General features: G+C 43.9%; 1 protein-coding gene across 1 annotated transcript in view; it reads right to left on the reverse strand.

Annotated features, from left to right (window-relative positions):
* CAMK1D (calcium/calmodulin dependent protein kinase ID) overlaps positions 1–18,816 on the reverse strand; it is a 310,716-nt gene extending 291,900 nt beyond the window's left edge. Inside the window, exon 1 of the mRNA XM_030216962.1 lies at positions 18,607–18,816. Within this exon, the coding sequence (XP_030072822.1) occupies positions 18,607–18,698 (92 nt within the window). The 5' untranslated portion in view covers positions 18,699–18,816. The remainder of the gene's footprint in view (positions 1–18,606) is intronic.
* Positions 18,817–20,867: the final 2,051 nt, after the last annotated feature.

The following is a 20,867-nucleotide window of genomic DNA, read 5'->3' on the forward strand; positions in this document are numbered from 1 at the left end:
TGATTTGGTAGGTGAGCTGACCCTTCTGCTCAAAATTCCTACTGCATTTGCTATATCAGCCCTGTATGTGGTAGCTAGATATAAAAGCTTACCTATGGCTGATCTATATTGGATGTTATCTGGTAAAGGTTCTCTTACTGTTTCATCCTTCAGAAAATCAGTGATCATGGGAGTGCTTACAACTTGGGCATCTTGCATACCTAAACTTTCAATAAGCTCATTTATTTTCTGCTTCTGGCTTAGAAGATAAGAACCATCATTTTGTTTCTCAATTTCTATACCAAGATAGTATGACACATTTCCAAGTTCTTTTATCTCAACATTGAGGTTTAAACACTTTACAATGCCCTTGTACTCTTGCTCACTTTTGCTTGCAATGAGCAGATCATCAACAAAAGCTAAAATGTATGCATATTGTCCATTTGTGCACCTAGTGTACAAACATTTATCTGCTTCACCTTGCTTAAATCCTAAATTGGTCAATATTTCATGCAATTTTTCATTCCAACATTTTGCACTTTGCTTTAATCCATAAAGACCTTTGTTTAATTTACACACTAGCTGTCTTTGTTTTGTATTTATGAAACCTGTTGGCTGTTCCATGTACAAGTCTTCAGTTATATCTCCGTGAAGAAACGCTGTTTTCACATCAATGTGGTTGACTTGCATGCCTTTTGAGACTGCAATGCTCAGAAGTGTTCTGATTGTCGTGTGTTTCACTACAGGTGCAAACACTTCATCAAAATCTTCTCCATATTTTTGAAGATATCCCTTTGCCACTAATCTGGCTTTATACCTTTCCACTTTTCCTTGTGCATTCCTTTTTAACTTGAATACCCATTTGCATCCTATAGCTTTCTTGCCAGGAGGTAATTTTGTAAGAATCCAAGTATTATTTTTATCCAATGCATCAATTTCTTCTTGTGCAGCTTTATGCCATTCAGCAGCTTCTTCTGCTGACATTTTCTCAATCTCATCCCATGTTAAGGGCTCTTGAGCTTCTGCTGACTTTGTTAGGTAAGACAGTCTTGGGGGTGGAACACCTTTGTTTTCCCTGGATGAGCGTCTGACAACAGGTTGGTCTGACCTTTCCGCATCCTCTAAATCTGAGAGTCCTTCTCCAATTGATTCCCCTTCTCCAACTGTACTGTCTTCTTCAATGATCCTTTCTGTGTCTGCTTCCTCTGCCTGTTCCTCGTTAGATACAGATGAGTTGCTTTCAGACATCTGCCTTGGTATGGCATTTATATACACTGGCATGTCTATTATGGTTCTAGTTTCATATTCTGGATGATAAGGCTCATCTGGGATAATCCAGCCTTTATCAACCCTTTTGTTTTCATCAAAATATGTAACATGTCTTATGCCAACAATGCCAGTTTTCAGATTCAAAATTCTATATCCTTTGTGTCCTGGAGCATAGCCAACTAAAATGCCCCTTTCTGTTGTGGAATCCAGCTTATGCCTTCTTTGCTTTGGTACATGAGCATATGCTGTACTTCCAAATGTTCTTATGTGTGACAGGTTTGGCTTCCTACCATGCCATGTCTCATGTGGTGTGCGCTCAGCGCCTTTAGTTGGCATTCTGTTTTGTAGGTACACTGCTGTGAGAATGGCTTCCCCCCATAGTCTTTTAGGGAGATTGCTATCTGACAGCATACATCTGGTCATTTCCACAATTGACCTAAATTTTCTCTCTGCAACAGAATTTTGCTCTGGTGTATAAGCTACTGTTGTGATATGTTGAATGCCTTCTTGTTCTAGAAATGTGCGCATGCTTTGTGAAGTGAACTCACCACCATTGTCGGTCTGAAGAACCTTTGGTTTTCTTTCAAATTTATTGCTCACCATGGCTACGTATTTCTTCAGCATGTCTGTGACTTGACTTTTCTCTTTCAGCAAATAGGCCACACAATATCTAGAGAAATCATCCAAGAATATTAGCACAAATCTGTTATTTCCCAATGATGGGATATTAAACGGTCCACATAAGTCACTGTGTATTAAGTCCAGTACTTTATTACTCCTATTTCCTGTGTATGCAGGAAATGAGGGTCTCACACCTTTTTGAGTAACACAGTCTATGCATTTCTCCATTTTACCAGCATCTGCACTTATCTGAATGTCAGTGGCTAGTTGCTTACTGTAAAGATCCTGGATCACCTTAGAATCACGATGTCCCAGGCGGCGGTGCCAGATTTCCAGACTACATTTACCATCATTCTTCCTTACTTGCGCCATATGTGAGGCTTCACCTGAAATGTTCAGCTTATAAACATCATTATGCATAAAAGCTTCAGCATACACTTCATCATTTTTAGAGATTGTGCACTTACTGTTTTCAAAATGAATCGCAAATCCCTTCTTATCTAATGTAGATACACTAAGCACATTGCAAACTGCTTGGGGAATATACAAGACATCACTTACAGGAATTTCTTTAACTTCATTAGACACTTTGCATTTTAAGAATCCAATACCTTTTGCTTGGATCTTAGCAGTCCCTGCGTTTGCAGTTTTAAGAATACCTTCCTCTGGACACATTTCCTGAAAGAAATCCTTACAATTGGTTAAATGGCATGTGCTCCCCGAATCCAAAATCCAAGTACTTTCATTTGAATTATTATTTACCATAGTCAAAGATTTTTCTGTCATTAGAAAGCCCTTGTGTTTATCTTTGTCCTTCATACATTTCCTGGTTTGAAAATTCTTTAGTTCCATTGGCTTAGGTGAGTTAGAGGGAGTGTTTTGTGTTTCCTTACACCATTTAGATACATGTCCCTCCTTTCCACATGAGTAGCAAATCAGCTTGCCCTTGGGTGGAGTTTTCCCATAGCTCCGCCTTCCTCTGTTCTTTGCCAAGAAATTTGTTTCATTTCTCTCTGACTTGCTTTGAGAACACATCTCCTCAGAATCATTTATTATGCATTCCTGCCTTAGTTTTGATGTTGTCTGTTCAAAAGATTGCCCTTCAATGGCCTCATTTACAGACCTAAAAACATCAAACTTCTTTGATAGTGAGGTAAAAAGAAATGCTCTTTTCAATGCATCACACATGGGAATTCCAGAAAGTTCTAGCTTTTGAAATGAAGACATAAGATGCATAATGTGATCATTACATTTACTTTTATCCCTTAATTTGGTTTCATTCAACTCTGCTAACCAAATTGGTTGCTGCTTTGCATATGTAGTTGCATACATAGTTCTCAGTTTATGTAAAATGTCCTTTGGTGTATCTTTTCCCTCCACTAATATGGCTTGTTTCTCTGAGAGAGCTTCCAAAAGCATGCACTTCACATAATAGTTTGCATTGTCCCATTCAGCCATATTTTCAGCTGTTCTGTCTTGGTCTAAGCATATATGTAATCCTTTTGCTCGAAGGAGACATATGAATCTTAGTTCCCACTGCTGATAATTAAACTCAGTTAATTTAGGCACCTTGAGAGAATAGAAAAATGGTGAATTTCCTCCCTCAGCCATTTTCTTAGCCTTCTGTCTGCTGTGTGGGGGAGAGAGAGACAGACTGAATCTTTCCTTTAAAACTTAAGAGAAAAAATGTGGCCTTTTTTTCTGCCTGGTAATATTTCTCTTCTTTTTCAATTCCTGAGCCCTGGGCCCATAACCCTTTTGTTGGATTATTTGTAGTAAATAATTAGCAGATTTTAGTACACACAGCTTCAGCTTTAGAAATGTTAATTTCTTTCTTCATCTCTCTCTCATTCACCCCTGAATAATTCACTGCTGAGTCACTTTAAAGTTGAAGTAACAAAACATCTGTTTACTCACAGTTTGTAGTTAGATTATAATCAGACAGGCTTATATATACATATTACTATACATTTGTATTATCAGCTCCTTCCATGTGCTTAGATGGTAATGGATGCTCACACCACCATAGATCCTCTCAGGTTAGGAGAGATCATGAGCTCCATGTGCTCCATGTGCTGCATCTGCAGTGTCTAACCCCCACAGGAAGTTGCATAGCTGTGTGACCTCTCTAAGTAATTCACATCAGAGGTCACAGAGTAATCACAGAGAAATAATAGGTGACAGGCAATGCATGTAAAAATACAATACATTCCAACAAAACTTTGGCCTGGGTTTTGACTAGGCGGAAGATAAGACGGGCAGCAGAGTTCTGAATGGATTGAAGGGGGGATAGATGGTTAAGTGACACCCCCCCCCCCCCCCTCCCGTTTACAAAGCCACACTAGTGATTGCCGAACAATGCCGACACAGCCCGTTCAAAGTGAATGTGTCAGCATTGGCAACACCGACAGCCACTTGTGCAGCTTTGTAAACTTTTTTTTACTTTTACTTAAGTAAATTTTTTAATGTGTTTTTTACTGAGGTATTAAATATTTTTACTTTTACTTAAGTACTTTGGCCAACACTGCTTCTGCTGAGATCACTATTCCTACAGGAATGTAACTCTTTCTCATCCTCTCCTGCTTGACTGGATATACACATCATTAATGAGTGGAGGTTAAGTATAGCGAAAAGTTAAAGCTAAGTTCAAATAGACCAACTCAATGCAGCCAAGGTACCAGCTGCAACTGGCCAGTGTGTAAAGTGGTAATTTCATATTGAAAGTAAGGTGACTAATTTAAAGAAAGATGCACATGAGGTCAGAGGTGATCAAATATTATCTCAGCTAGGGTAGGAGTAGACCTGAAACACTAATTTTTCAATCATTTCCCTAAAAGAGTGATGCAAGAGACATGAAAGATTCACTAAGGACTACACTGTCCTTCCATCTATTTTAATTGACGATGCAGTAATGAGATCGGTCAGAACCGGGTCTTTTAAATACTTGTGCTACCCCCGGAGATGGGGCCTTGTTCTTTCAGAAAGCTGGTACCTAATGCCACTGTTAATTTTCACAGACACTTTTCACTCTATGGATTGAACCATTTGTTGGACCTACGAAGACTTGTTGGTTACATAAGTATTGCCATACTGGGCCAGACCGAAGGTCCATCAAGCCCAGCATCATTTCCAACAGTGGCCAATTCCGGTCACAAGTTCCTGGCAAGATCCCAAAACAGTACAATACATTTTACGCTGCTTATCCCAGAAATAAGCAGTGCATTTTTCCCAACTCCATTTTAATAACGATCTATGGACTTTTCCTTTAAGAAGCCATCCAAATCCTTTTTAAACCCTGCTAAGCTAACTGATTTTACTACATTCTCTGGCAACAAATTCCAGAGTTTAATTATACATTGGGTGAAGAAATATTGCGTGATGTTGATATCTTTTCATACATATAGGAACCGATGACTTGTTAAGATTTTGGGTCAAACCCTCCTGCTCATTAGTCCCTCCAGCAACAGTACTGGAGAACCCAGAGCCCACATCATCTCCTCTAAATTCATCCTTGTTGCTTACAATATTTCATGCCTTTTCAGACAAAATGCCTCTCAAATGCCTCTGGCCCAGCAGAAACAATCTGGCGGCCAGTCTTCACAGTTACATCATTGCTCGCAGTTCCCCCTCCCAGAAGCATGCCTGCAACCGCATCCGTAGCAGCTGCTCCAGTCTGCACAGCCGACGCCAGGGCTGGACACGGTGGAGGGTTGACCTCCAGCGGGAATAGAGATGTTTCCAGGCTCAGGGCACAAAGACACTCCCAAATCAAGAGCTGAATGGGGAGGAGTCAATATGGTAGCGACAAGTTCCTGACCATTTGTTTGCGCTGGGGTTTTTCTTTTGTTTTAATGTGTCTCTTAAAAGGAGAAGAAAAGTACAGGTCTAGTCCACCTCGACCCCAACTCCTGTTACCTCACAGAACAGCAGCAAATTGAACAATTCCTTTCAGGACCCCAGTGTCAAGAACCAGCAGAGTGGGCCTAGTAGACTAACTTCATACGTTTCTGGACTAGCTTTCAAGAAACATTTTGTTAATAAAAATGTTACAACAACTAAATATTCAACCATGGTGGTCAGTGTGCGAGTTAAACGCCACCTCTGCAGGGTTTTTTTAATATCCAGATACTGGATACTGGGTGGGGCTGGGTATAACCTGAATGCCGGGCAGATATTCCAGGTATTGGTGCGGTTCAGACTGGCACCAGATAAAAGTTACGACAAGCTTGTTGCTGTCCTAATTTTATCCAGGTAGCTCTTCGATTAGTGAATTAAATATCACTGCTAAGTGGGTAACCTGAAACTCTGCCCAGGCCCCTCCCCCAGACTGCCCCAACACTTGTTGGAGAGATCAGAAAGGACTTTCAACTTTATTATCCAGATCATGCCACTTAAAATTGAGCCTGGCCCTGGACAGCAGGACTAATTCAGGTACAAGAAGTGGAGGAGCAGCCTAATGGTTGGTGCAGTAGCCTGAAAACCATACGATCTGGGTTCAATTCCAGTACATCTCCGCCCTGGGCAAGTCACCTCACTGTCCATTGCCCCAGGTACAGAAACTTTCAAAAAAAAAAAAAAAAAAGTACCTGTATTTAATATGTAAACCATTTTGATTGTGGCACAGAAAACTGGTATATCAAATCCTTTTCTCTTTAGGAGCCATTCCCACTCCGATAAGTCCGGAGGAATATCAACCTGATCGTTATTTTTCTGTTTGTTACATCCAAGTTGATGCTCACAGCACCACACACCCATTTTACAGTAGGGTTGTAAGTAATTAGGTGACTTTTTTCTTCTTAGAGCAGAAGGGGAGAGTCTGTGCAAAAGAGCAGAAGAATGATCTTCACCTCCACAGCTAGGAAACTATATACTAACAAGAAGCGAGCCCTGAGCTTACAAGAACACATTTTGAATCTTCCAAAGTCCCCATAAGAGAGAAGGAAGTTTTTCTTCTTAATTCTTCTTGGTGTGTCGTACGTTCCCCACAAATCTACCCTTAAGCTTCACTGTTAAGTGTATATTCTTTGACTCTGTACAACTTAGAGCTTTTCTAAGTGATCATCCCGAACTTTCCTTAACCTCCACTTCCCAAATTGCAAAGGCATAAAATACAAAGTGCTACATGCATCAACCTTCTCTTCTATGAGCACGCAATTCTGGAATAAACTACCACGTAACCTGAAGACGACTTTCGAGCTGACCGACTTCCGCAAGTCATTGAAGACTTATCTCTTCGAAAAAATCTATCGAAAGGATTAAAACACACGAAGTCCATGCACACTGTTAGTACTGCATCAATACATACTCATTTATACTCCCATCCCCCGAAATTCTAACACACTCAAAACTTAACCTACAAGTAAAATGTTATAACCAAACGTTCTTTAGCTATTGTCCTGTAATCCTATCAGTATCCATTGTTTCTTCACTATTCCATTGTTCTGTTCCATTGTTTTATCCCTCTTGCGATACGTAGACTTTGTTTTCACTTTACTCCTCACAATGTAACCATAATCGAGTTGTAACAAAAATTGTACTTCCATCAATACAATGTATTGTAAGCCACACTGAACCCGCAAATAGGTGGGAAAATGTGGGATACAAATGCAATAAATAAATAAAATAAATCTTTCGGAGGGTCAGAGGGGCTGAGGTTTTATCCTTTTATTTTTTTCTGTATATAACTTTGTTGTATTGCTTTAGGTCTCTCTCCTTTGAATGGTGGACTAACGTCAGGAGAATATTACTAGATGATCTCTTTGTGGTTGAATGGGATGTATATTTAGAATGATAGTCCGTATTTTTCTGTTTAAAAGTTGTGCATGTTTCGTGAATAAAAAAAGAATACATTGTATCAAACAAACTGCTAAAGTAGTAAAGACAGTGTCCATGCAAATAAAAAGTTACCCAGATATCTCCAGAAAATTGATTTCACAATGAAACCTTTTCCGGAGATGGGAAGGTGGTAGAACGAGAGGACATGAAATAAGATTGAAGGGGGGCAGACTCAAGAAAAATGTCAGGAAGTATTTTTTCACGGAGAGAGTATTGGATGCTTGGAATGCCCTCCCGCGGGAGGTGGTGGAAATGGAAACGGTAACGGAATTCAAACATGCGTGGGATAAGCATAAAGGAATCCTGTGCCAAAGGAATGGACCCTCAGGAGCTTAGTCAAGATCGGGAGGTGGGGCTGGTGGTTTGGAGGCGGGGATAGTGCTGGGCAGACTTATACGGTCTGTGCCAGAGCCGGTGGTGGGAAGCGGGACTGGTGGTTGGGAGGCGGGGATAGTGCTGGGCAGACTTATACGGTCTGTGCCAGAGCCGGTGGTGGGAGGCGGGGCTGGTGGTTGGGAGGCGGGGATAGTGCTGGGCAGACTTGTACGGTTTGTGCCAGAGCCGGTGGTTGGGAGGCGAGGATAGTGCTGGGCAGACTTATACGGTCTGTGCCAGAGCCGGTGGTTGGGAGGTGGGGCTGGTGGTTGGGAGGCAGGGATAGTGCTGGGCAGACTTGTACGGTTTGTGCCAGAGCCGGTGGTTGGGAGGCGGGGATAGTGCTGGGCAGACTTATACGGTCTGTGCCAGAGCCGGTGGTTGGGAGGCGGGGATAGTGCTGGACAGACTTGTACGGTCTGTGCCAGAGCCGGTGGTTGGGAGGCAGGGCTGGTGGTGGGGAGGTGAGGATAGTGCTGGGCAGACTTATACAGTCTGTGCCTGTGCCAGAGCCGGTGGTTGGGAGATGGGGCTGGTGGTTGGGAGGCAGGGATAGTGCGGGGCAGACTTATACGGTCTGTGCCCTGAAGAGCACAGGTACAAATCAAAGTAGGGTATACACAAAAAGCAGCAAATATGAGTTATCTTGTTGGGCAGACTGGATGGACCATGCAAGTCTTTTTCTGCCGTCATCTACTATGTTACTATGTATAAGCATGCGATGAATAAGAATCCTGTTCAGAAGGAATGTATCCTTGGGAGCTTAGCCGAGTTTAGGTGGCAGAGCCGGTGGTGGGAGGCAGGGCTAGTGGTTGGGAGGCGGGGATAGGGCTGGGCAGACTTATATGGTCTATGCCCTGAAGAGCACAGGTACAAATCAAAGTAGGGTATACACAAAAAGCAGCAAATATGAGTTATCTTGTTGGGCAGACTGGATGGACCGTGCAGGTCTTTTTCTGCCGTCATCTACTATGTTACTATGTTACTATGTATAAGCATGCGATGAATAAGAATCCTGTTCAGAAGGAATGTATCCTTGGGAGCTTAGCCGAGTTTAGGTGGCAGAGCCGGTGGTGGGAGGCAGGGCTAGTGGTTGGGAGGCAGGGATAGGGCTGGGCAGACTTATACAGTCTGTGCCCTGAAGAGGACAGGTACAAATAAAAAGTAGCACATATGAATTTATCTTGTTGGGCAGACTGGATGGACCGTGCAGGTCTTTTTCTGCCGTCATCTACTATGTTTTATTCTGGGTCAGACCAATGGTCCATCTAGCCCAGTATCCTGCTTCCAACAGTGGTCAATCCAGGTCTCCAGTACTTACCAGAAACCCAAAGAGTAACAAGATTCCAAGCTACAGATTCCAGGGAAAAGCAGTGGCTTCCCCTATGTCAGTCCCAATAGCAGACTATAGACTTTTCCTCCAGGAACTTGTCCAAACCTTTTTTAAATCCAGATATGCTAACCGCTGATAACACGCCCTCTGGTAACGAGTTCCGCAGCTTAACTATTTGTTGAGTGAAAAACTATTTCCTCCCATTTGTTTTAAAAGTATTTCCGTGTAACTTCATCGAGAGTCCCCTGGCCTTTGTACTTTTGGAAAGAATAAACAATCAATTAACGTTTTGTAGGCCTCTATCATATCCCCTCTTCAACCGTCTCTTTCCCAAGCTGAACAGCCCTAACCTCTTTTGCCTTTCCTTATACAAGGGGAGTTCCATCCCCTTTATCATTTTGGTCACCCTTCTTTGAACCTCTTCTAATTCCGCTATATCTTTTTTGAGACACGGCGACCAAAACTGCATGTAATACTCAAGGTAAGCCATAAGTACAGTCATACAAACGAAATATGAGGAAATAACACTTTCGCATAATGGCAAATTCAATACTATATCACAAAGACCAAAACATATGAAACTCCCACATATACCCAGAAATGTTACTATTGCCTTCTGTAATATTACTATCATGTATTCCATTACTATGTAACCCAAAATCCTTCTGTAACATCAATTGTCTACTCTTTTCTCTTTTCTACTATCCATGATGTATTGTAAGCCACATTGAGCCTGCAAAGAGGTGGGAAAATGTGGGATACAAATGCAACAAATAAAATAAAATCAGAAAAGCAGCAAGTGCCTGGGTTCCCTAAACATACTGAAATGGAGACAGGTAAAATGTTATTCTTGCCAAGGTTAAAATAAACCGGTAAGTAAGGTGAGGACATAATTCTGCCTGATGGAAATAAAAGTTCAGGTGGATTATTTGAAAGGCATATGCCCTAGAGACCTCAGTGCTAAACTGTCTCCGATTTATAAGTCAGTGGGGGATCAGCCTTAGGCAGTGGCTTTTGAACTTCCAGTTCTGATTGTGTTCTGATGGCGATTTGCAAGGATCCTGTGCTAGGTGTGAAAGTGCATTTTTCTTAGCTGGCACACAAAGTCTCACGGCTAGAGGAAGAGGAGGTGGGACTGAAGCTGACATTTTTACAATGAATCTATTATATCGAATGAATTATATCCGAGTCTTACTGCCATAATTAATCAGTACGATTTTTTTTTTTTACTGTTTTCCCGAGGCATACCCCCAGCTAGGATAAGTACAAGAACACAATGTCTTTTAAAACAGAAATCAGCACAAAGAAAATCTGTTTTCAAGAGAAAACTGGGCACCCTCTTGTGTACTGCGCAAGGATTTCATAAGTACATGACCGATAAGTGTTCTAAAATTTTGCCACCTCATCACTACATTTGAACCCTTTGCACGGTTACCTGCACCACTAAACAGAGCTCCAAGGTTTCTGTGGGTTATGAATGTTGCCTTTTTAACCTACCTATCCTTCCTTTCCTATCCGCCTGTTCGTTTGACCCCTATGAAATTCCACTGCCCCAACCCACACCAAAATTGGTGGCTTCCCAGTAAGTGCCATAAAGGTCAGACATGTCTTGTGCAGGGGTCCCGCTTTGGGGAATTCAGCTCCTTGTGACTCTGGGCAAGTCAATAAACCATCCGAAGGCCCCAGGTGCAAAATAAGTACCTGTGTATAATATGTGAACCTCTTTGATTGATATTCCGCCTTTCTGTGATTACAAATCTCATCCCCTTTCCCCAATCCGCAGGTCGGAGGGAGTGAAATAAAGGGGCAGTCAGTTTCTGTGTGCCCCTTCGGTGGAGCTGGCTGGCTCTACTCATACTGACTCCTGTGGAAACATCACAGAATAATGGACAGGAAAACATAGATTACTCCAAAGATTTCGATCAGTATAATGTGGTTTTAAGACCACAAAATGAAGGCAAGCCAGGTCACTTTCCCATGCGGACCTTATCAGCCCTCCCATCCAACAAGATTTGACAGGTCAGAAGACAGCATGGGGACCTGCGACTACTCCACTGGTTCTGTGGTGAACCAAACACCCCATGGAACATCTGTTTGGCTGTTTTCTGGAGGAGCCTTGAGCACTGGGGAAGACCTTGGTAAGGCTACAAACCACCCTGTACGACAGCCCTGGTGACCATCAACTGTCTGGTAGTGTGGCAGGAGGCGAATCCATGAAGATGTACTTGCGACCTGAATTGGCCTCTGCTGGAAGCAGGATACTGGGCTGGATGGACCATTGGTCTGACCCAGTATGGCTGTTCTTATGATCACAGAAAGACGACATAGAAAAACGTTTCAGGACTCTGGCGAGAGAGTTCACAATGAGGCATATTTTCAAAGCACTTAGCCTCCCAAAGTTCCATAGAAACCTATGGAACTTAGCCTCCCAAAGTGCTTTGAAAATATGCCTCAATGTGTTTAAAGCTTAGGTGTGTCAAAGGAAGCCGCTAAGTGGGCCTGCCCTGTAACTAACGATTATTTCAACACCATGTTCCTGAGCAGGAATATCTCAACGAGTAAACCCCAGGTTATACCCACCCCACTCTCAACACCCTGAGATTCATTACTCTCTCCCTTTAGCAATACGAAGGGACACTGATATCTTTAAAGTTCAAAGAAGCATTTCTAAACCTATTCAATCCAGGCCTGGATTAACTATTAAGTGGTCCTTTTACTAAGGTGCGCTGAAAAATGGCCTGCGGTAGTGTAGACGCGTGTTTTGGGCACGCGCAGAATTATTTTTCAGCGCACCTGTAAAAAAATGCCTTTTTTTTTTCATTTTTGCCAAAAATGGACGTGCAGCAAAATGAAAATTGCCGCACGTCCATTTTGGGTCTGAGTCCTTACCGCCAGCCATTGACCTAGAGGTAAAGACTCGTGCGGTAATGGCCTACGTGCATCAAATGCCACATAATTTTTTGGACACGTGCCAAAAATGAAATTACCGCAAGAGCCAAGCAGTAACCGGGCAGTAACTCCATTTTGGCGCATGTTGCATGCACGTAGACGCTTGCGTGGCTTAATAAATGGGCCCCCTAGTGACCAAGGCGGCCCCCCAGGGCTGACTGCTTCGTCTGGGAGGGCAGCAAGTCTCCTCTTCCCTCCATCACCCACTCCAGCCTTCCCCTTTTTCCCTTTACAAAGCCCAGCTCTCTTTCCCTTCCTGCCTCCCTCTATTACCCTGGAATTCTCCCCTACACCAGTATTCCCAATACTCAAATACAAGAGCCACTGAACATATAAAGAGACAGGGTCCCAATCGAACCCTTCCCACTGTCACGACATCAGGAGAGTCCCTTTATCTCAAGCTGCCTCTATAACCACTTAAGACAGGGACATGTACCTGTATAAAATTCATTATAAGGCACCCCCCCCCCCCCCCCCATACAATACTGTAAAAAAAAAAGACAAAATAAACCAATCTGTTCTTAAATTCAATCCATGCAAATAGACCTCATGGTAGTCTATAGGAATTAGGGGGAGGGGAGAGTTCTAGACCCAAGTTAAACAGCAGCATCAGTTAATGAAAACCAGTTTCTGATAGCTGGATAAGGCACTGATATTTAATTATTTGGTACACTAGGAATAATGCAGCAGAATGAAATATTTACACAGAAAAGCCGCCCTCTGCTTTCACATGAAGTACCTTGTTTAAATCTTGATGTTAAGTGCTAGAAATGCCTTTGGCTTTCATCAATCGAGAAGCTATTATCTGGCGCTAAGGTGATATTGTGGTGATATTAAATCTCCTTTATTACTGTCTTAATAACACCTCTTTATAAGACTGAGTCAGCTCAGCTCCCTAGAAGCCGTAAGTATTGCATATTTATGGGGTATTAACCAGGCACGTGCTGAAGGGGCTCAGGGGGATCTGGGTTATTTATCTTCTGAAAACAGGAAGCAGAGACCTGCTTGATCAGAACTTCCTGAACCCAAGGGGTCTTAGCTTGTGTTGGTTATTTTTTTTCTTTTAAGGGATATTTTCTCGTTCTCTACCTGTGGAAAAATATGATCTCTGTTCACCGTCTAAGACCCTGAGGGGGTCTTTTGCTAGAGATTAGCTCGCGTTATCTGCAGCAGTAAAAGACACCCCCCCCTCAAAAAAAAATCTTCTCAGGAAGCTGTACAGATATTTCCAACACAGTTTCCAAGAAAAGAAACCCAGACAAATTTAAGCTGATAAAGGTTTAGCTTAGAGTTAGAAAGCAGAGAGGCTGCCGTGCAGGTGGACAGGCAGAGCAAGCTGGATGCCGTCCAGGACACTCTGTAGAAAAGATGACATGTGGTAGAAAGGTGACAACACCTAGTTTAAAGCTGGGTGGACTTGTGTGATCTTTCCTCCCCCTACTGGTTGCGAAGGAACCTCGGAGAAGAAATCAGGCAGCACAATCTCAAGACAGTAGGTCCAGTCGAGAGATGTGGTGGCCCTGTTGGTCCACTTTGAAAGGTAATCAAGAGAAAAAAGAAAACAAGATGATAGTAATGCTTGAATGTTTTCACTTATATACACTGTCAGCTAGCACATTTGCTTATTTCCGATCTGACGAAGAAGGGCAACCTTCGAAAGCTAATCAAGAAATGTATTGTTACATCCAATAAAAAAGGTATCATCTTATTTTCTTCTCAATGTTTTATTTTGTTTGATTTCTATAGATTCTACATGGAATGTTGCTATTCCACTAGCAACATTCCATGTAGAAGTCGGCCCTTGCGGATCACCAACGTGGCCGCGCAGGCTTCTGCTTCTGTGAGTCTGACGTCCTGCACGTCACAGAAACAGAAGCCTGCGCAGCCTTCTACATGGAATGTTGCAAGTGGAATAGCAACATTCCATGTAGAATCTCCAATAGTAGCAACATTCCATGTAGAATCTCAAATAGTAGCAACATTCCATGTAGAATCTCCAATGGTATCTATTTTACTGTCATAGTAATGCTTGAATGTTTTCACTTATATACACTGTCAGCTTGCACATTTGCTTATTTCCGATCTGAGGAAGAAGGGCAACCTTCGAAAGCTAATCAAGAAATGTATTAAGTTATGTCCAATAAAAAAGGTATCATCTTATTTTCTTTTCCATGTTTTATTTTGTTTGATTTCTATAGATTCTACATGGAATGTTGCTATTCCACTAGCAACATTCCATGTAGAAGTCGGCCCTTGCAGTTCACCAATGTGGCCGCGCAGGCTTCTGCTTCTGTGAGTCTGACGTCCTGCACGTACGTGCAGGACGTCAGACTCACAGAAACAGAAGCCTGCGCAGCCTTCTACATGGAATGTTGCAAGTGGAATAGCAACATTCCATGTAGAATCTCCAGTAGTAGCAACATTCCATGTAGAATCTCCAATGGTATCTATTTTACTGTCATAGTAATGCTTGAATGTTTTCACTTATATACACTGTCAGCTAGCACATTTGCTTATTTCCAATCTGACGAAGAAGGGCAACCTTCGAAAGCTAATCAAGAAATGTATTGTTACATCCAATAAAAAAGGTATCATCTTATTTTCTTCTCAATGTTTTATTTTGTTTGATTTCTATAGATTCTACATGGAATGTTGCTATTCCACTAGCAACATTCCATGTAGAAGTCGGCCCTTGCGGATCACCAACGTGGCCGCGCAGGCTTCTGCTTCTGTGAGTCTGACGTCCTGCACGTCACAGAAACAGAAGCCTGCGCAGCCTTCTACATGGAATGTTGCAAGTGGAATAGCAACATTCCATGTAGAATCTCCAATAGTAGCAACATTCCATGTAGAATCTCCAATGGTATCTATTTTACTGTCATAGTAATGCTTGAATGTTTTCACTTATATACACTGTCAGCTAGCACATTTGCTTATTTCCGATCTGAGGAAGAAGGGCGACCTTCGAAAGCTAATCAAGAAATGTATTGTTACATCCAATAAAAAAGGTATCATCTTATTTTCTTCTCAATGTTTTATTTTGTTTGATTTCTATTGATTATCTTTGGAAGGTAACCCTTCTTCATCAGATCAGAAATAAGCAAAATGTTGATAAATAACAGTATATATAAGTGAAACATCAAAGACAGTATGTTGACATCCATCCTGAACTGGGACAAATGCGATACCAAAGTTTGTTTCTGCCAGTCTGCAATTCCCAGGTCTGCAGTGATCTCATTTCAAATTCATGCCATGGCCCATCTGAAGGAAACCTACCAGGCAAGGTGATTGCAGTTGGTTTTTCTTTCTGTCCTGAATAAGCAGGGCTCCCATTCACATCATTAAAGTATCTATCTTGCAACAGATACAGATTCTTCCAGCGAAAAGTTGCATCAGATACATTGTTTAAATAAAAGGTCACTCGGAGTTCTGTTGTGATAATGTAACAACCAGAAAACTCGTGAGCTGGCTTTGAAAACTGGGGGAGACAGATGGGTAGAAAGCGCTGCTCAGGAAGGACAGCCCTGGGTAAAATTACATTTCTTCTTTGATCAAATGGAAACCCAATGGGAACTTGGCAAGAGACCTGCTTCCATTTATCAGGGAACCAGAAGGTGGCACACATTTTTCTAAAGTTGGTTTACAGAAAAAAAACTGCTTCCAGATCCCTAATCCCATTAAGATCCAGGGCCAGGATCCAGTGCTGTTAAGTGGGTGGGAGACCTGTCTTCCTCCTGACAGTGAGACCATCACCCTCAGGGCTGGAGCAAAATAAGGCAGGAAAAGTGACAGAAATGTCTTCCAATTTTGTGCTGTTTCAGATTGGAAATGGCATAAAAGAAAGCAAGAAATGTCAGTCACTTTTCCCTGTGGAAACACAGGTGCTCATGTAGCTGGGTGATGGTGGTATGGAAATGATCAGAAAGGTCACAGGGACTTAGGCCAGATTTTCAGGGAAACAGTGGTTCTGGAGTATTGTGAAAGGGGGGGTGCTGGGCACGAACTCAGCTGGGCTTTGATCCTGGCAACCTGGGTTCGTCCCACTTATGACCTTGGGCAAGTCACTTAACCCTCCATTGCCCCAGGTACGAACTCAGAGGCATCCTGCATGACCTCAAAAGGTCATGGTTAGTGCAGCGGGCTTTGATCCTGGCAATCTGGGTTCAAGTCCCACTGCAGTTCCTTATGACCTTGGGCAAGTCACTTAACCCTCCATTGCCCCAGGTAGGAACTCAGAGGCATCCTGCATGACCTCAAAAGGTCATGGTTAGTGCAGCGGGCTTTGATCCTGGCAATCTGGGTTCAAGTCCCACTGCAGTTCCTTATGACCTTGGGCAAGTCACTTAACCCTCCATTGCCCCAGGTAGGAACTCAGAGGCATCCTGCATGACCTCAAAAGGTCATGGTTAGTGCAGCGGCTTTGATCCTGGCAATCTGGGTTCAAGTCCCACTGCAGTTCCTTATGACCTTGGGCAAGTCACTTAACCCTCCATTGCCCCAGGTACGAACTCAGAGGCATCCTGCATGACCTCAAAAGGTCATGGTTAGTGCAGCGGCTTTGATCCTGGCAATCTGGGTTCAAGTCCCACTGCAGCTCCTTATGACCTTGGGCAAGTCACTTAACCCTCCATTGCCCCAGGTAGGAACTCAGAGGCATCCTGCATGACCTCAAAAGGTCATGGTTAGTGCAGCGGCTTTGATCCTGGCAATCTGGGTTCAAGTCCCACTGCAGTTCCTTATGACCTTGGGCAAGTCACTTAACCCTCCATTGCCCCAGGTAGGAACTCAGAGGCATCCTGCATGACCTCAAAAGGTCATGGTTAGTGCAGCGGGCTTTGATCCTGGCAATCTGGGTTCAAGTCCCACTGCAGTTCCTTATGACCTTGGGCAAGTCACTTAACCCTCCATTGCCCCAGGTAGGAACTCAGAGGCATCCTGCATGACCTCAAAAGGTCATGGTTAGTGCAGCGGGCTTTGATCCTGGCAATCTGGGTTCAAGTCCCACTGCAGTTCCTTATGACCTTGGGCAAGTCACTTAACCCTCCATTGCCCCAGGTAGGAACTCAGAGGCATCCTGCATGACCTCAAAAGGTCATGGTTAGTGCAGCGGGCTTTGATCCTGGCAATCTGGGTTCAAGTCCCACTGCAGTTCCTTATGACCTTGGGCAAGTCACTTAACCCTCCATTGCCCCAGGTAGGAACTCAGAGGCATCCTGCATGACCTCAAAAGGTCATGGTTAGTGCAGCGGGCTTTGATCCTGGCAATCTGGGTTCAAGTCCCACTGCAGTTCCTTATGACCTTGGGCAAGTCACTTAACCCTCCATTGCCCCAGGTACAAAAAAGTTAGATTGTATAGAATTTGTACAGCGCTGTGTACGCCTAGTAGCGCTATAGAAATGATTAGTAGTAGTCATCTAGCCAGGAGAGTGGCATGCCAGGGAGCAAGACCTGTCTCGGGTTCAGAGTGATGTCTCAGAGGGCTGACTGGCAGCTGGGATGGATCTTGGAGGCACCAGGACCAACTGGGCAGTCTTTTTCAGCTACAATCTACTATGTCACTCTGTGAATCCTACGCAGCTGCCACTGCCTGATTTATGTTAGTTTAGCTCCTTTTTTTATTTGCTCATTGGGGGGGGGGGACACAAATGACCCCTCCCTGGGCGCAGCTCCTGTGCATTCACCCTGGTCCTTCCATTTCTATGGCATCCCTTAATCTATGCAACCATAATCTGGGCACAGATGCCCCTGTTTCTTTTCAGAATCAGTCCAGCGACCCCCCCCCTCCTCCCCCCCATATTTCACACAAGTTAGGAAACGAAAGAGGTGCAAACCTAGAAATGCTGGAAGATATTTCAAACAACACAGGTAAAGCAAATTCTTTTGTAAGCTAAAAGAAGCCCCCCCCCCCCCGGGTCCCTAAAGAAGAACGTGAAACTCCTTATGATGTGACCTCTAACCCCCCCCCCCCCCCAAAAAAAAAAAAAAAAAGATCTGATGCAACCAACGAAAGCCAATTCCACACCCTCAGCACAACTGACAGAGGAGGTTAAGAACTTGAATCCAACATCAAACAAACTCCATCTCGCGTTTTACAAAAACCAAGTCATTGCTCTGCAAAGCCTAAAAGTCCGGCAAGAACCGAACCTCGCCCCTAACAAGTTCGGGTGCCCGGACTGTGGAGATAGGACCCCCGAACGTTCGCTGGCCGGGCTCCAGCCCCCTCCTCTGCCCCGGTTGCACTTACGTGCCCAGGGTCTCCTTGAACTCGAAGATCGACTTGATATCGTCCGCCTGCTTCTTCCAGGACAAGCTGTTCTCGCCGTTCTCCCTCGCCATGGCCCCCGCTGGCAGCTCCCGGAGCCCCTCAGGCTCTCGACATGTCCCCCGGCACCGTCTCCCCGCTCCCGCCGCAGACTGCAGTGATGCTGCGGCCACCGTCACTCCCGAGCACCGCCAGCCTCCTCCTCCTCCTGCACCGCGTGGCCCGGAGCCTCGGCTCCTCCTCCCCGGTCAACCCCCCAACCCCCCCGATGTCTCCTCCTCTCGGATCTGCTCCTCTCCCCGGACCCCGTCTCCTCCCCCGCCTTTTCTACCTGCAGGATGGGTGACTGATTTTGCATTTGCCCACACCCACCCTACAAGCAGCCGGACACCAGATTATTCCTTCTTCCAGGATCGCTGACCTGAGATTTCTTCTATATCTCTCACCCTCCCATTTCAAATGGTTTTCAGACCTAGGACTACACGCAGCCAACCTAGAAAACCACTTTCAAAGTGTAGATGTCACAGTTACCACTGAGAATAGATCGGGTGAATTTATCATTTCTCTCTGCATACCCAATATATATAACACATACATCTGCTTTGGGAGGGGGAAGACCCTAAGACAGTATAAATCTGGCAATGTGGTCCCCACCCCCTCCCAGCGTACAGAACATAAGTGTTGCCATACTGGGACAGTCCGATGGTTCATCAAGTCCAGCATCCCGTTTCCAGCAGAGACCAAACCAAGTTACAAGTACTTGGCAAGATCCCAAACCAAAGCAGTACATTTTATGCTGATTATCCTACAAATAAGCAGTGCATTTTTCCCCAAATCCATCTTAAGAATATGGCTTATGGGCTTTTTCTTTCAAGAAGCTTGCCAAATCTTTTTTTAAACCCTGCTAAGCTAACTGCTTTTACTACATTCTCTGGCAACAACTTCCTGTAGATCAAACCCCTAAGATCTATGCAGAGCCACATCTAGACATACTGCACCTGGTGCAGAGGAACTGTGGTCTCAGGACAGTCTGCAAAGGACAGACTGGCTTATGAATATTGATTATAGGTATCCTGAAAACAAGAGCAGACCTATGGCTCTAGAAGGGGTGAGAACCGCCATGCTAGAGGGTAGTAGATTTAATGCAGTCCTCAATCCTCTCCTGGAGGTCTACCTTGCCCTCAGTTTTCAGGACTGCCATAATGAATATGTAGCAGAGACCCATGATATGCAAATCTCTCTATGCATATTCATTGTGGAGATCCTGAAAATCCAGGGTGGATGTGTTTAGGGATTTGTCACATACAGCTATGCCATCTGCATAGGGAATGTTGCAGTAAACTACTTCTACATCCATTGTGACCAGAAGTGTATCTGGTGCTGTTTGATGTTTTTTTTTAGTCTGTGGTATCTTGAATGAAGCTGTTTAAGAATCCCCTCTATAAGTCCAGATATTGCCTCTGTAAATGGGCCAGTACCAGATATGATTGGTCTACCAGGGTTTCCAGGTTTATGGATTTTAGCAGGGCCGTTGCTAGGGACACTGGTGGCCCCCCCCCCCCCCGCAAACTATCAATTGACACATTCTCCCCCCCCCCCCCCCCCCCGCAAACTATCAATTGACACATTCTCCTCCCCCCCCCCCCCCCCCCATTCCAGTATCTTCTACTACTAAACATTTCTAGAGCGCTACTAGGGTTACGCAGTGCTGTACAAATTTCTCTCTTCTCCCTCCCTCATTCTCCCACATGCCCCCTTTTTCCAAGCCAATTATTTCTTCCACTTCACCTCCCCCCACTTTCATTTGGCCGAAAATGGACAAAAGAGTTTTGGTGGCAGTTTCGACTGAAAGTGGAAAACAGTTTCGCTTAGCTCTAACTCAAACGTCTGTTATTTTAGTCAGAAAATATTTACACCCCAAATCACAGGTGTAGATATGTTACCTAGAGAAGTCTAGGATATACTCACACCATAAACAGATGGGCTGGAGTCATAAGAGTCCAGACAATGGGCCATCATAGTTGCATTATGGTGGGATAATGGAAATGGGGATAGATGGGAGGGGGTCATTTAAAAAAATCGGGATCTCTGTTTGATTCTACTACTACTTATCATTTCTATAGTGCTACTAGACGTACGCAGAGCTGTACACTTGAACATGAAGAGACAGTCCCTGCTCGACAGAGCTTGCAATCTAATTAGGACAAACAGGATAATAAGGGATAAGGACAAAGAGTAGCAAG

Source organism: Microcaecilia unicolor, chromosome 10 (genome assembly GCF_901765095.1).
Source record: "Microcaecilia unicolor chromosome 10, aMicUni1.1, whole genome shotgun sequence".
Taxonomy (NCBI): Eukaryota; Metazoa; Chordata; class Amphibia; order Gymnophiona; family Siphonopidae; genus Microcaecilia; species Microcaecilia unicolor.